General features: G+C 46.8%; 1 protein-coding gene across 2 annotated transcripts in view; it reads right to left on the bottom strand.

The window, feature by feature from the left end:
* COL5A1 (collagen type V alpha 1 chain) overlaps nucleotides 1-15,932 on the bottom strand; it is a 216,771-nt gene extending 200,839 nt beyond the window's left edge. Inside the window, exon 1 of one of the 2 annotated variants that reach the window (XM_066580234.1) lies at nucleotides 15,529-15,932. In XM_066580234.1, the coding sequence (XP_066436331.1) occupies nucleotides 15,529-15,628 (100 nt within the window). In that variant the 5' untranslated portion in view covers nucleotides 15,629-15,932. The remainder of the gene's footprint in view (nucleotides 1-15,528) is intronic. The other variant, XM_066580233.1, reaches the window with a different exon arrangement.
* Between the last annotated feature and the right edge of the window lie 1,132 nt (nucleotides 15,933-17,064).

Genomic DNA, 17,064 nt, shown 5'->3' with positions numbered 1-17,064 from the left:
TCTAAATGTGGCGATCTCAAACGGACATTAATACTGTATCACAAATATGACAAAGAATTAAACATTTCCTTTACTTGAGCTCCTAAGGATCCATGCACACAGCCATATTTATGATCCACGTCACATGGATTCCAAACACCGCACCCGTTAAAATCTACTGGCCCTATGGAGGAGGTAGGAAAGAACTATAAATTACTCCATGGAGCAAAGCATGATCCAAAGCAAAATTACATAAGTATATCCCCCCCCCCCCCCCCCCCTATGAGCAATTACACCGAGTCACCACATAAAGGCGAGCACGGTGCCTTCAGATCCCCCCATCCTGAACGTGAGTTATAGGCCCAGCTCCAGAAGGGATCCTGACTTCATCCAAAAACACCTGAAATATACAAAGACTATGACATAAGTCTCCAGCTATGGAAAGGACTCCATATACTGCATTATGCATAAGTCACTTATCTACTGTTCAAACAAGGTCTTTAAAAGAAACATTTCAGGAGTTTTGCACCTCTGGCCTAATAACAACAGAGCCATAAATCAGCCTCACGTATGCCCGGATTGGGAGGTTTAGGCCATGCAATTTATTTTCTAGCATTTTTATTTTCCAATCAGTGCCAAAAAACACCTTGGAGGTACAATGTATGCCGAGCTGCAAATGGCCGAGATTCCCATTTTAGATATGGAAGGAATTAATCTAAGGTTTCATCTCTTTCTGGCTTCTTATCTGATTACCTGCGGGGCAGACCTGCTTCATACTAATGTCAGCGACATGAAATAACTTCAAAAGACAAATCTACAATGTTTGTGGGAGGGAGAGAAAGGAGAATACAGGCGAACCGGGGAGAGGGATACGGAAGACGGACATGAAGGAGGCAACAGAGGGAAGCCTGCTGTAATGTGAGCAATGAGGCCGGGTTCACATCTGCGTTGGAGCTGCCGGTCGGAGGTTCAGTCGCAGAGCCGCCACAAAATACCGGAAGAAAATGCGTTGCATGCAGTGCTTTTTCTTCCAACTAAAAGCCGGGAAGCTGCGCAGGACGCGAACGGACCCCATTATAGTCAGTGGGGTCAGTTTGGTTCTGTCCTAAGACAGAGCCGTTCGGCCATGGGGATTCCCTATTCCTATTTCCCGAACAGAGCAGGAAACCAGAACCCCCGACGCAGATGTGAAACCACGCTAAGGCTGCGTTCCCATGTACAGGTACCGGCTTGTGGCTGAGACTCTGCTCAGCTGCGGTTGCCAGTAGCCAAACATTCTTGCCGATAAGGTTCAAATTGTCCGTGTGGAAAAAGCCTTAGATTCCAGACACAAATCTAAGAAGTTGGTTAAGGGCCTTTCACACGAGATGGACTCGCCCGCAGGACGCAACGGGCATGGACTCGCCCGCAGGACGCAGCGGGCATGGACTCGCCCGCAGGACGCAGCGGGCATGGACTCGTCCACAGGACGCAGCGGGCATGGACTCGTCCACAGGACGCAGCGGGCATGGACTCGTCCGCAGGACGCAGCGGGCATGGACTCGTCCGCAGGACGCAGCGGGCATGGACTCGTCCGCAGGACGCAGCGGGCATGGACTCGTCCGCAGGACGCAGCGGGCATGGACTCGTCCGCAGGACGCAGCGGGCATGGACTCGCCCGCAGGACGCAGCGGGCATGGACTCGCCCGCAGGACGCAGCGGGCATGGACTCGCCCGCAGGACGCAGCGGGCATGGACTCGCCCGCAGGACGCAGCGGGCATGGACTCGCCCACAGGACGCAGCGGGCATGGACTCGCCCACAGGACGCAGTGGGCATGGACTCGCCCACAGGACGCAGCGGGCATGGACTCGCCCACAGGACGCAGCGGGCATGGACTTGTCCACAGGAAGCAGCGGGCATGGGGATTTGTCAATTAGTGCCGATTTTTTTGCATTTGTAACTGCAGGCTTTAAATTGCAGAATTACATCTTCTGTATGTAAGAAATACGCAACAACAATAGAGTAATATAAACTCTTTGGTGAGATTAGTCTGGTTCAATGGGCTTCTATAGAGTCACTGTACAGACAGTACAGTGGGGGTCCCTGGTTTAGAGGGGGTCCCTGGTGGAGAGGGGGGTTTCTACCCCTGCAGGCGGTGGGGGTCTTACCTAAGAAGCCAGAGGCAGGCACTTGAGTTTGACCACGTGTTTCCCAGCTGGGACCCTTCTTGCCTGAGTCAGACGCCTTACCCGTGGGTCCTGACACACTGCTGGCCAAAGGTCTATAATAACGCTGCCGTGGGCTTTTGAGTGTAAGGATGAGCGACACAGGCAATAGCTGCCAGAATCTACGAAACGTAGACTTTATTGAACTAAAACATACACTTATTGCCCTACAACAAGTTCAAAATACGACAACAGGAGCGTCTCTGGAGCGCTCAGCGAGGGTACAGTCCATTAAACGAATAATGTTGCACAACTGTAGTGGCCCGCAGTCTATATATGTGGCCCCTCCATAATTGTCATACATGTCATGTCTTCAGTGTGGATGCGCTGTGCAAACTGTCTAGTCTCTTGTTATGTGTATTGCACAGCTGCAGCATACAAGAGGTTAATGTCTGAAAGTGGCTGGGATATGTCTGCAAAAGTATCAATATCCGTCTAGTCACATGATGTCTGTATCCTATAAATGTGAGTGATTGGGGTGTGGAAGAGAGAGTCCCTGATCTTCAACGGTAGTGAGAGGAGTGAGAGTGCCGGCCACATGGGGGTACCTTCAACCCTCATGTGGTGAAGAGAATGGAGGCTGAGGAGAGGTATCCTGATGTCCCCTATGGCAGGAATCTTCATCTGAGGGGGAGAGCTGAGTGGAGAGAAGAGTCCGCCATGCAGTGATCCAAGTTCTGAACCACGTGAGTGTCTGTGGAGAGATCCTATACCCATCCTCCTCCGGGGTGTTCCCCTTCTAGCAGCGGTACCTTACAGATAACGTGGCCTGTAGGACCGGTGTCATCCCGTGTCTCCTCCCTGACCACACAGTCTACTGTCCTGCCTGCACTGGTGTGTATTAAGCTGTTCGCTGTCAAGCTGCAAGTAAAGTTTTTCCAGTCTCTGTCTGTTCCCAGGGACTGAGGTATTTAAGTTAACGGTGTGTGTGTACTTCTTTCATTTCTCCGATGAGGATCATACTGGTGTGAAAGGAACGGTAGCGTCACACGTGACAAGTCTACAGTCCCCCACACCTATACAGGTAATCACTGACCCAGCGTTGCCTGGAAGAGGCCTAGCAGTACTTGGGCTGAGGTTCCATGCATCCCTCCGGGGAGGAGTCTGGTGAGAGCCACTGTGACAAGTCTACCCTCCAAGCTCCTCAGCTACAGTCCTCAGCTCAGGGTACAGTCCTTAAAATGAATAATGTTGTACAACCTTTCTCTGGATAGGAAGATAAACTATGTTAATAATAGCAGTGTTGAAAAATATAGCTACTGATTCCACCAGATGGGTGTAGTTGCCGCTCCCTGGATGAGAGTTGTGATGGCGGATTCCCGGGACACAGGACGCCCGAATTTGGACACAATCTCCCAGACAGGCCGTAGGCCGCATATTCAGATGGACATCATCTCTGTACTGAAGCCACAGCTACAAGCTGAAGTCTCCAGGGCCTACTGGGGGAGTGGGGACCATCTTTCTTCCGGTTACCTTGCTTTACTCTCTCAAAGTAGTACGACAAACCCAAAAAAAGGCACAAAACCTCCCTATGTATGTCTAGCTTTGGGATGTCCAAGCACCTGCGTTATGACCACCACATGACCACCTGCCATCCTGACGTGTGACAGAACCCAACCATTAAACCTCTCATGATTCATTGGATAGCTAATTCAATAAAGCATCAGAAACAGGCAAATGCTACACAAGGCCTCTTCATCCATGGCCCTGCAGGCTCTGAGTAGAGAGTATATCCGGACACAAATCACCTCTCTTCAATATGCAAGAACCCTCGACTTCCCTGTCACTGATCTGCAATGGCTGAACGCACCTTTATAGAACCGGGCAGACTGCCACTATGGATTAAAACATCTCGGAAAGACAGAATCCGCCAGACTTGTATTCTAACTCGTACCCAATGATGACTTTCTATAATTTACTATCAAATATATCCTTGCAGGAGATTTGCTGCGAAGCACTTTAACCGCAGCCTTACCTGAATGACTCATAAACCGCTCTTCGGTCAGCGACTAAGAGGACTACAAACAGTATATGAACACCAGGTAATACTAAGACTAAAACCAATCGCTCACTGGGTGGCATGAAGGGAGGAAGCTTGGGCAGTAGAGTCATTTGGGCTGGCCCGGCAGATCAGAGCTGGATTACCAGTGAGCCCCCTCGCTGACCCTGTCATGGACCTTGTCACCATAGGTGAGTAATGTATGTCTGTATGGCTTATAAATGGCTGCATAGTTCAAATCCATACAATAATCGTTCAGTGCAGCCATCAATTGAATGATGAACATAAAAATCATTGCTAGCTCGTTCGCTAATTGCTTGGTCTAAACACTGATTGTTCGGTCGTTCTCATTCACTGGCACAGTGAACTAAAAGACTGAATGAACTTGTTAAAAATAACTAATTTGCTCGCTTGAACAATTTCTACATGTAAAAGGACCCATATGCCTTTGATACGGTCCACCTAACCGAAGTACCTAAAATACAAGTACCCAAGATCCCATTGAGAGATTATGACTGGTCGGGAGGGGTACGGTTTTGTGTAGAGCACCAAGTAGGCGTAGGGAAATTTATAGGACATGCAAAGCTCCCTGGGAAATTTTATATGCAGATTGGAGAGGTCATAAACCTCTCACTAGCTAAGCCAGAATCCCATTGCACACTGATGAGGGGCAAACACCCCGAAACAGCTGTCTGTGTATGGATTCTGGCTTGGTGTTCAATTCCCAATCATTGTTCCATAGACCTGTATAAAGGGTCTGACATTGATTTGCAGAAATGCTGCCATCCAATAGGTGGCGCTGGAGAGTTATTGTTCCATCTTCCTTATTTGCAATTGGAGAGGGTATAAGGTCTATCCCATGGGCGTATTGTATGCCCAATGTGTTTCCCTATGCCAACTTGGCCCTCTCCATAAGGAGAAACCGTAAAACACTCCCAACCCAAATCACAGACTAGTCACCCAGCCAGCCAGAAACCTAGTGTGAACTGATGAGGGGCAAAAACCCAGAAACAGCTGTCTGTAGAGGGGGAATGTTTCCTTATGGATAAGATTATGGTTTAGCCGACATCCCTAGTCATATTGCAATGCCTGTTAGAAGGTTGGACATTGATTTATAGGTAAGCTACCTACCAAAAGCTGGCGCTGCAGAAGCATCATACCATCCCTACTTTGCATACAAGATTATCACTGCAGACACATCCACAGTAACAGTGCTGCCAAGTGTCCTAGTGAATTGTAAACCCTCCTGAGCCATTTCTGTTAGGCAAGGGGCACATAGCAAAAGTGGGTTTAACCTTTTATAGATATAAGATTATAGATTTTCTTATTTCTCTCACATCTCTCGCTTTAAGTTTTACTGCAGGAGGCAAACAGCGCCGTACTTTGCACCGTGGCCTAGGCTGGTATTGCAGGCTGAGGTCCATTCACTTCAGCACTGCAGCAAAACAGCCAGAAGCGGGAAAACCCCTTTAATGATCGCTAAAAAGAGACACAGCAGATGCCTTAGAGCAAAAGGCATACAAGTCTCATACAAGACATTCAAATCCAAAAACATCGCAAGTTACGGCAGTAGAATAACCTAAGAACGCATGCTGCATGCCACCTTCCAGGAAATTCTGTTTATTTTCTCACAAAACATTCTCTTTACTTAAGAATCAGACAAGATATTTGCTTTTCTCACACTTGAATCTGTCAAATGCTATCCAGAAGGGACGACCACAGGCCGGGGCTAAATGAAGACTGGCAAGTCTGCAGACTCTGCAAATAGCAGCTTTAAGGCCTAAATATCTTGCAGCTGTCAAGCGCCGTGCCCGGAGCTGCATCTTCTGTCCACTTCAATTACTCTGCTGCTACAAACCAGAAACTGCAAGGGGCGGACGGCCATCTATGTGAGGGAAGGATAGGATGCCCCATTGTTCTTGTGAGCAGGACATGAAGCGGTTGTGTGAATGATCTGTGTATATATATATATATATATATATATATATATATATATATATATATATATATATATATATATATATACATATACATACACATACACACACACACACACACACACACACATTTTCCACAGCAGCTTCCCTTCTGACAGTAGTCACCCAACATTGGGTACATTTCACTAACAGCCGAGTAACATTGGATGCGTCACATGATCAAATACAATACTTGCAGGTAAAACAAGCTATGACATGTAGATGCAAAAAAATGGACTGAAGAGCGGACAATCCATATACTCTAAATATTCACATTTCCCGTCCTAATTACATATTCCGGCTGGAAACTATCATTTTTTTCCTCTCTCCAGACAGTAAAGCCTGGTGGAAGCAAAATCAATACTAACAAATCATTTGTACCGATCCTTCTGTTCAGTCGGTCAGCTGCCTGATGGATAATTAGATTGAAGTTGTACCAGTTGCCCTCTTGCTCTTTCTGACCCAAAGTCCAACCCATGTATGATCAGCCCCGAATTCCTGCACAGGCGGGGGGTCCGGCTGCATCCTGGGGGGCCGGAGAGATGGATGATTTGCGTTAAGCAATTCAGCCGGGTGTCTAAAGCGGAGCATACACATGGCTGCAATTACTCCATATAGAGCCAGGCATACACTGCGGGACAGGACTACCTTCATTTCACTTTTTCCCTTTCTTGCACCTATCCCTTATACATGACATCCCCCCCTACTTCTAGGCAGTATGGAAGATCAGGTACCTGTCGATCACTTGATCAGTAGATGTTAGTGTAGTTTACAGCAGGGGTGCAGAGCCACATTGTTATACTGAACTATTCCCAAGGGCTGGACTAAAACCTAAAGGGGTATTACCTTCTGAGCCATGTCTGGCATAGATGTCTGAAAGGCGGGAGTTCTGGAAGTGAAACTTGGTCCTTCCGGGTCCTGTTCTCCCCCAATCAACACTCCATAGAGGAGGCGGCCATACATGCGGCTCGGTCCGCTATAGATAATGCAGGCGATTTACTAATACTGTCTGAAAATTAGACCACGCAAACGTAGTTCTAAAATGCACTCATTTTATTACAGTAACTGCTGAATCATTGATCTGTCGGCTCTTTATAGACTGTCTAGTCTAATGTTATACCATCTAGTAGTTGACTTAGTTTATGTCAGAAAATGCCCCCCAAATGGGTGCAATTTTTGCTGCGCTATGTCCCATGGGGGACCTGGAAATGGCTACACGTTCACCATTAGTACTTGCTCGTCTCTATGTCTGTGTTGGAAGCTTACCCCTTTCTTTCAGGCACAGAGGTATTTCTATGTACAGATGGTCAGGGGCTGCACAGAATGGTATCGCGGGCCACATGTGGCCCCTGAGGTCGCAGGTTAAGTATCCCCACTTTACCTGAAACCGAATATATTTCAGAGCGCATCTGTGTAATGTAAATCATTGCAATGTGAGTATTTATGATGGGAGGGCGAGGTCACAAAACTAAGAGTTGAGGGGACATAAAGAGAAGAACATTCTTATAGTAAAAGTACAAAACAGGAGTCCCTCCAGCAGTGATTCACCCCATCTGGGGACAGCGAGGCTCGGGGCTTGTTCTCCCTTCGCCCTGACAAGGGTGTTCCCGCTCCTCTCGGTGTAGAGGGAGCAATGCGGAGATTGATCATTAGAGAGGAAATGTTGGAGTAGAAAACCCGCGCCGTCGATGTTTCCTGCAGGCATCACCTCTATTTTTCATTCTAGATTTCCATTGGAAGCGCAGAGTTTCCAAACGCCAGCAAATGACTTATCATGCATCAGGAGCTGCACAGACCTGCCGTTTGCCACATCTAGAACAGTCGGAGACTTTGAAGCGCATCACACAGAATGGGATATGTGAGACATAAGAAAGGGAACAGCAAATCTAAAATTTCAAGGCTTTGGGCTTCCTAAAAAATAAGGTTCAAAGAACAAACAATTTATGTCAACTTCAGTGCAGTCGTTTAATCTATGAGGAGAATGCGCGTCCTTTATATACGGGCGCCATTGGTTATAAATAAAAGACATTGTGTCCCATTCACATCAAAAGGATTTAGGATAAATACAGCGAGTTACAGCAGACGGGACGGCTGCCGCTGCGCATCACGGCGGGCGACACGAATCAGGCGGCCACATTTCTCTCTTAATCGCTAATCTGATGCATAAACTCGTTGGGATGATTGACAAAGGAGCCAAGATGAAAAAGACTGAAGATATGAGGAGAATTAGTAGCAGGGAGCATCCTAGTATGTAATACAAACATAACTGTTCGTTATCCACTAGTAGGATGCAAGCGGCCCATAAGAGCCAATGTCAACCTGCCGCAGGACAGGCCCGTCCCGATGCACATTACCTGATGAACGTAACTCATTAGTGTCATAATTAGTCCATGACGACCACCAACTACATGTAAAGGACAGCTGCACATTAAAGCTACCTGCAAAGTCATTGACACAGCTTTTCCACTTCTAGTGAGGCCCAATGCCCACGGCCGTATTTGCACTGTAGGATCCAGAGTGAGGGTCCGCCTCCGGATGCCGCAGCAAATACTCCCCATAGGACATGCTATGGAAAACGTTTTTTTCATGCCCACAAGCAGAAACCAACTGCAATTTTCCACTTGCGGAGTAAAATCACACCATGCCTTATTCTAGAGCCTCACACGGACGGCTTCCATTGCAGTCATTGGAAGCCAGCTGTCTGTCCCGCGGCAAGTCGCAACGGATCCGCATCATCACTAGTGTGGCTCTCTGCACTGCGCATGTGCAGCGGCGCGCAGCAGAAAGAAGACTTGACGACAGGTACGCGGGGGTCAACGCCGGGACACAGGGCCTGATTTCCCTGCGAGATTTTGCAGTTGGAATCTGACTCGGCCTTAATCATCAAACCAGATAAAGAAACTAATCAGTCTGAAGAGGGTTGTGCCTTTACATCTCCAGATTCCTTCTGTCTTCCTGCATTTACTGACATGAGTGGCAGGTACTTGAAGCAAGACCTCTGTCTAAATATAACGGAGTTGAGCTGCACTACCGGGTACCATCGCTACAAGATGTATGGTGCTGGGCCTGGTGTACAATGAAGAGGCCGCAGCACGCACCTGAATGCTGTGGCCCCCCAAGTAACTTATCAGTAGAGCTGCTGGGTTCGGTCCCCTACCCATCTTATATGGATGATCTACCCTGAGCTTAGATAGTCATCAATATTTTAGTACCCGAAAACCCTTTTAGTTTGCCACGACCCAAAAATTGCACACTTTTGGGACAGATTCAAATTCAGTAGGGACAGATCTATTTAGCAAAGGAGCTGTCAGATTGTGATTATTCCAGAATATCTCCAAAATGTAGTGTCGTCATTCGAGGGAGGACCAGAGGGCAGAGCTGCAGGCCCATCACCTAAGAGGAGAGTATCGTTTGACATCGGCACAGGCCAACACTTGTAGCTGACTACATCACGCTTACCCTTGGTTGTGGCCTTCAGGTGTAAAAGATGGCATTGCAATATGGAAACATTTTTTTGTGATTTGGGATGAACAAAGAAAAAAATAAAATGTCCAATTTACTTAACGATCATACAGAGATGTAAATTGAGTAACGTTTCATTCCAAGTATCATATCAGGTCAAATCAGGTCAACCAACACTGGAATTCAAACCAGCATCCCACAAAGTTATGTTTCATGACTTTAGGTTTGAGACTTCGGAAACTCGTCACCCAACTAATCAGTTCCATTGCGGCCATCTTCCCGTTGATTACATCACTAATTGCTAAAGTAAAATTTGAAACGACTGGAAACCGGATGGGAATTTGAAGACGATAAAAGAGGATGAAGGAGAAAAAAAGAAACATGAAACAAGTTGGCAGGATTCCTTATCCTTGAAAGATGTCTTCTTAATACTCTCATTCCATAGATACATACTCAGAAGTTGGGAGATCGGAAACATATGTCCCTTAAGTTTCAGTTTGATGTATAGTAAATATGGGAGCTTCAAATTGGCCACATATGTGTTCCCTGCTCACAAAACCATGCGTCGCTGCGCTTGCCAAACCCCTAAAACATATGGGAGGTTCAGCGGTTACTTTGGTGTAACATTTACCAAACAGAGATGATTTCTAACAGAAGGTTGTTCAACGCTTAGAACTCTTTACACTAAGGAATAGCAAAGCGGCCATTAAGGCCTCGTTCACACCGCCATTAGATATTCTGTTTTCTGGCTCCATCATGTCAGATCTGTTCAATGATGGAAACAAGTGGCAACAGACGGCCCCTATGGGCCATAATGGGGTCAGACCTGCTTTCCAGAATTCTCCCAGGTTAAAGAGCCCAGAATGCTGCGCTATTTCATCTGATATTTTATGCCCGATCTGCTCCAGAGCCTATAGTTTTACTAACTACCCTGGGAGGGGATATAGTAAAAATCCATTTGTTTTACCCATCACCAAGTAGGTAATTTGCAATGGAAGGGCCGCACCGTTCTGCTTGCGTTCATCACCCATGCATCGATACAACAAGGTGTGGGAGGATGTCCATCAGAAGCAACTAATGTCCACACTGTAAGCTCTCAATAGCTATCCTCAAGTATCTTACAGAAGTTGGGGGGTCTTAAATTATATAAACAAGATGTATCAAACGGAACCAAGATCATTAAGGCTGGGTTCACACAGGGCGGATTTGCCGCGCGGAATTTCGCTGCGGCAAATCCGCCCGCGGCCGCTAATCTCGGGATTAGCCAGCCATGTGGACGAGATTTCTCAGAAATCTCGTCCATACGGGACGACCAATCCGCTGCGGTAAGTCAGGCTGGGATTCAGAATATGCAGCATGTCTGTTTATCTTTTCTGTCCGCCGCGGCCGCGCTCTCCTCTATGGGAGCGCCGGCAGCAACGGAAAAGCGAGCGGCCGGCTGCTTCAAAGCCGTGGCGGTTCTCCCGGCGGAAATCTCGCGGTTTTTGCTGCGGCCATGCTGCTGCGGGAATACGCCCTGTGTGAACCCAGCCTAAGGAGCTTCATAATCACAAACCTAAAAGTAAAAAATATAAAAAGTTGTGTCACCCACGGCACTTGGTCAGACATCACCCATCAGATAATTAAAGCCTCTGCCTACTATGGCTTTGTACAAGTATTTCTACCAGCCACCCATCGGTTATGGATAAAGGGATCTGTTGGTCGCATGCATGATCCTATAAACGCTATTTGCACATGTTTGGCACATCTCCGCTTCCTTCGTACTGATGATGTCATGGTGTACGGAACCATTTAAGAACGCAATTAATAAACACAATTATCTTTAGGTCAGGTCATTGCAACCAACTAAAATATCCTGAAATGTTCTATACCCGTTATTCTCAGCCTCTTAATATAAAACAGACTCGTACGAGACAAGTGAGAGTTCAGAAACAACATTCTCAAAACCAGCTAAGGGGGGCAGTAGTGATACAAAGTCTTGATTGCACTTCATAAAGTATGAAGAGCATCAGAATTAGTAGCAGTAATCAGACTGTGTGTGAAGACAAAGTACACCTTGACCTTACAGTGAAAAAAGGGCCGGCGTCTGGGCGCAGTGGGCCGGCGTCTGGGCGCAGTGGGCCGGCGTCTGGGCGCAGTGGGCCGGCGTCTGGGCGCAGTGGGCCGGCGTCTGGGCGCAGTGGGCCGCACTGAGATTCTCTGTCGATTTTTAAGTTCCTGCATGTTGCACTTGATTTTGTTCATTACACTCATAAATAGCTGGTTTAGGTTGATGGCGTGATCAAGGGGTTAAACAGGGTCGTCTAAGTTAGAAAACCATGGCTCCATTCACTTCAATGGAGCCAAGCTGCAATACCAGACACAACCTTATGGACAAGGGTGACGCTGTGTTAAGACGAAAGCAGTCATGCTTCTCTAACCCTGGACAACGCATTTAAGAAGGGGAACAGATACTAACTGAGGGGGTAATTAGACACAGAGGATTAGCACCCATCAGCTTTTTTACAGCATATGCAGTGCTTTATGGCATATTCATCTGTACTTTAGGATCATTTGTTTGGAGGACTGAGCATCAATTAGTCATTTTCCAGGACTGGTCAAGAGTTTACAGTCTGCAGTGCATTCTGATGGTTTAACACTAAGGGTCTATTCACACAGAGCGCATCTCTCAGTTTCTGTAACAGTGAATATACCCCGACGGGCCGAAGTGGAAACCAGCGACCAACATTAACAATATATTTTTTTCCTTTTAGGTCATCCACCGGAGGCGCTATTAGTCAGGATCTTCTCATGGATCAGTATTAGTCTCTCTTCCAGGGATCAGTCTCATCAGATGTATTTGGGGTGGAGCTCCATTACTGCACTGAGATCCAGACACACAATCCCCATAATAATCGCTTCCTGACAGATACATACATATATATATATATATATATATATATATATACACACACACACACACTATATATATATACTTCCAGAAGACAAGAGGATGATGTGCGCTGGGTCCGGCATTTCTACCCTATGTGCCCAGCTCTTTCATCTAGTCTCACCAGCTCCATGGAGAGGACATTGGTCTGCTCTAATGGCGAAAACAAGGAATACATTATTTTGGATGACATTCAGTATAATGACCTTTGGTTACAAATTAATACACATTTGTCTGAGTTCAGCCATTCACTTTAACCATTGTAAAAGGAATCTTCAATATCACACATTATTTTCAGAGTTTGGCTGCCGCTGCATCATATTATTCAGTTTCCGTATGATTGTGGATTTCAAGTAAATTGCATTTCTGCTGCAACTTAATGGGTTGTGCAGGATTATAAATATGGCTGCTATCTTCAGGAAGCGGCAGGAGACCTGTCCATCAAGTGCACTGCAATACCACACGCATGATGCTGAGCTGCAGTGCCACACGCATGATGCTGAGCTGCAGTACCACACGCATGATGCTGAGCTGCAATACCACACGCATGATGCTGAGCTGCAGTACCACACGCATGATGCTGAGCTGTAATACCACACGCATGATGCTGAGCTGCAGTGCCACACGCATGATGCTGAGCTGCAGTGCCACACGCATGATGCTGAGCTGCAGTGCCACACGCATGATGCTGAGCTGCAGTGCCACACGCATGATGCTGAGCTGCAGTGCCACACGCATGATGCTGAGCTGCAATACCACACGCATGATGCTGAGCTGAAGTACCACACGCATGATGCTGAGCTGCAGTGCCACACGCATGATGCTGAGCTGCAGTGCCACACGCATGATGCTGAGCTGCAGTGCCACACGCATGATGCTGAGCTGCAGTGCCACACGCATGATGCTGAGCTGCAGTGCCACACGCATGATGCTGAGCTGCAGTGCCACACGCATGATGCTGAGCTGCAGTGCCACACGCATGATGCTGAGCTGCAATACCACACGCATGATGCTGAGCTGAAGTACCACACGCATGATGCTGAGCTGCAGTGCCACACGCATGATGCTGAGCTGCAGTGCCACACGCATGATGCTGAGCTGCAGTGCCACACGCATGATGCTGAGCTGCAGTGCCACACGCATGATGCTGAGCTGCAGTGCCACACGCATGATGCTGAGCTACAATACCACACGCATGATGCTGAGCTGCAGTGCCACACGCATGATGCTGAGCTGCAGTGCCACACGCATGATGCTGAGCTGCAATACCACATGCATGATGCTGAGCTGCAATGCCACATGCATGATGCTGAGCTGCAATACCACACAGCCTGTGGTCAGGTGTCGCACTGGTTCTGGAAAAAGCAGCCATGTTTTTCCAATCCTGGATTACCCCTTTAACTGCAATGACCCAGACAGAAGAACCCAAAACAGATGACTGCAGTATAGGATCACGTGCTGCCACAGGGCGGCTGCTGTGCCATACAGCTGGTGGCAGGAGAATCAGGCTAACAAGAATGGTTACTGTGAAACAATTGTCCACAAGGTACAGACATGGAAATCAAGTATCTTTAAATCATGACATAATGTGTCATTCCATCAAGCGCAGTTATCAGCAGTGGCTCACAGAGGCCTGAACCACCACAACGACCTCAAACACAGCGGTGTGCGACATCATCAGCGCTCCACAATTTGCATCAGGGCCCCAAAAGCTTTAACCTAAGTCCCTGGCTCCAGAGACATAACTAAAATCACCATGGATGAAACAGAACGATTGGCATCTGAGAAGGCCAGAAGTTAGTCGGTATTTTCTAGAATTCTAAAGTTGCACAACTTCCTCACACTTTCCGCCTTCTCGGATGTGAGGAATACATAACATTTCTGCAGCAATTCTGCAAACCGCACCATATGGGCAAGCAACACAGAAAGTCCTGGATGGGAGCAGGAAGATTTGATTACTAGCAATATGTTATCAATGTGTGCGATGTTCCAGTAAGAAAGATTAGAGAGAGGAGCTATTCTACAGCAGCAAGCGCCCATCATAGAGCTGTCATGTCCCCAACTCTAGACATGAACGTATGGCATATTATACAAGGCTGCAGATATGCTGTTAGTGTTATACCACATAAGTATGCCAAGATTCTAAGGATAGGTGAATATCTGATCACAAAGCCTACAAATGAATGGATGCAGTATGGTCGCTCTGCCACCCAAAAGCCACAACGCTGTACCATAAAGAAGCAGGGACCACGTATGTTACGTCTGTGGTTTTAAGCCTTTCCGCATTCTGTACAGCGCCGAGTATATGGAATGCACCCATCCACACTAATGGCCGCTCTACAAAAGTTCAATATTGAATCCAACATCAATCTGCTCTCCAATAGTCTATAGCCCATTATGTACACCAGTCATGGTGGTCGGTGTGTTCCCTGTTCAATAGAAGAATACAATATTACATCTAGAAGACAGATCTATTATAATTTCAGACTGGAACAGAAAGTTCACAGTTGCACAAACTCAATATCTCAAATCAGAATGTAAAAGAATTCAATGCAGATCCGCTAGTCACCTATAGGTGGGGCAATTTTGCTAGTTTCACAGAAGGATAAAAGTTTTCAAGTTTGTGTGTTGTCTGCAGAAGTATCTAAGTAGATTACATGTCAGAAAGTGATTACTTGGCAATGGACACGGAATAATAAAATATCTAGGAAGAAAGCAGAACGCACGGAGAAAAGATAGGTTCAGGCAGCCCAGGCTGATGAAAGATGCAGACAAGCCTGTTCTCAGATGCATTTGCCCGTACGTGGGCCTCCTGACAAGTAGGATCCAGAAGAAAGTAAACTCCTATGTTAAAATCATGAAAAAAGGAGTATTGCAGCTTGGACTTCTGCAGGTCCCGTTGGTCGGGCAGTTGGTGCTTTTAAAGGGAGAGACATGCTGGAAATATGTTCCAACTCTGAGCAAAAAGGTTCCTTACCTGCATGGCACTGGGAACATATAAAGCTTAATGCCACAAGGAAGGATAAGTCTCTTCTCCAACTCCTCCTTTTCCACCTTGTATGTGTATCCATGTTCATCACCTCCACTGTGTGGGGCCAATTCTTTGGGATTCAGAGGTCCTCAATGCAAACCTTAGAGTGCAATTAAAGTAAGAGAAAAAGGGCAGAACCCTGGAGGACTTGTGCACTTTATAAAGCCATCAGATCAGGATTTTTTGGGGGGTGCTTAGTGGAGCTGAATTTTCTGGGCAGTTAAATTAGAGTGTCTGCAAACCCCCAGCTCTCTCCTCCTCTCTCCCTGTCCCCTTCTCTGGTCCTACTGGGGTTGTCTTGAGAAGTGATGCCCCCTTGTCGAACGATTGGAGAGTGAAAATCCTTTTTAGGGAGATGTAAGGACTGAGAGTCCCAGACAGGGACAGCAAATCAGAAGGCGAAATCCTGCAAGCTCAGCCTCCTTTCACTGGGATCAGGAAAAGGGGGAGAGAGAGAGGGTGGGGAGGGGAGTGGAAGAAGCATGAAAGTTTGTGAAGGAGAAAAAAAAAAAAGTTTGGAGAGGAGGAAAAAAAAAATAAAGTTCTGTGGAATTGGGAGATGTTAATAGAACAAGCTGCAACCAGCGTGCAGGGTTAACACAGGCGCATTCCAAAACCCTGAATCCATTTTTTTCATTCTCAGGCAGACGAACAATGTTAAACTGGTGAACAGATTATTTGTACTGGCCCTGGATGAGCAATGCTAGAGGAGGACAAAGCATCATCCTATTCACAAAGGGAAGATCCTGTTAAACAGCTGTCACCACAGGGGACTTGTGATTGACAGTTGTGATGATCAAGAGGCTCTGAAGTAGCTGCACATTAGCTGTATCACAAAACGAAATGCAATATGGGCAAGACATGCTTTGTGGTGCTGTCCCTTTAAAACTGGGGCACTAACAAGCGTGTGTAATGTGCAGACAAGATCCCTTCACATATGGATCCACAAACAAGGAAGAACACTGTGATAGTGATCTATCTATACGAAGATCCTAGTAGAAGGCTCTGATCTTCATGGACTGGTAGACGTGTCTTCTAGGGTCTCCTAGTCATTGCAGGATTCTAATTGCCAAGTTCCTATTCGTTGACTAGACATATTGAACCATCTGTGCATTAAAGGGCTGCTCCACGATTCGGAAATCTCAGCCATTACTGTCATCACTGGTAGGGAGGGGTACAGTTTCTTCTTGTGGAGACCCAGTAGGTGTGAAGAGACTTAGAAGGCCATGCAATGCTCCCCTCCTGAGGGCTACTTGTGCCGTGCCCAGATGCCAGGACATGCTGCTCCCAGTCTTGCCCCATCAATGAGTAAATATACTGTTCCTTTGTCTTGTCCTCTGGTTTGGGTTTATATTCCCAGTCATGTTACAAGGGCTGTTAAACGTTTGGACATTGGCATGCATAAAAGCTACCTTCTACTAGCATTGTATTGGAGAGCATGCTAGAACCTTTACTAGAACATATGACATGCTTAGAAGACGT

Source organism: Eleutherodactylus coqui, chromosome 10 (assembly GCF_035609145.1).
Source record: "Eleutherodactylus coqui strain aEleCoq1 chromosome 10, aEleCoq1.hap1, whole genome shotgun sequence".
Lineage (NCBI taxonomy): Eukaryota > Metazoa > Chordata > Amphibia > Anura > Eleutherodactylidae > Eleutherodactylus > Eleutherodactylus coqui.
This window is presented reverse-complemented; position numbering and strand designations above follow the sequence as displayed.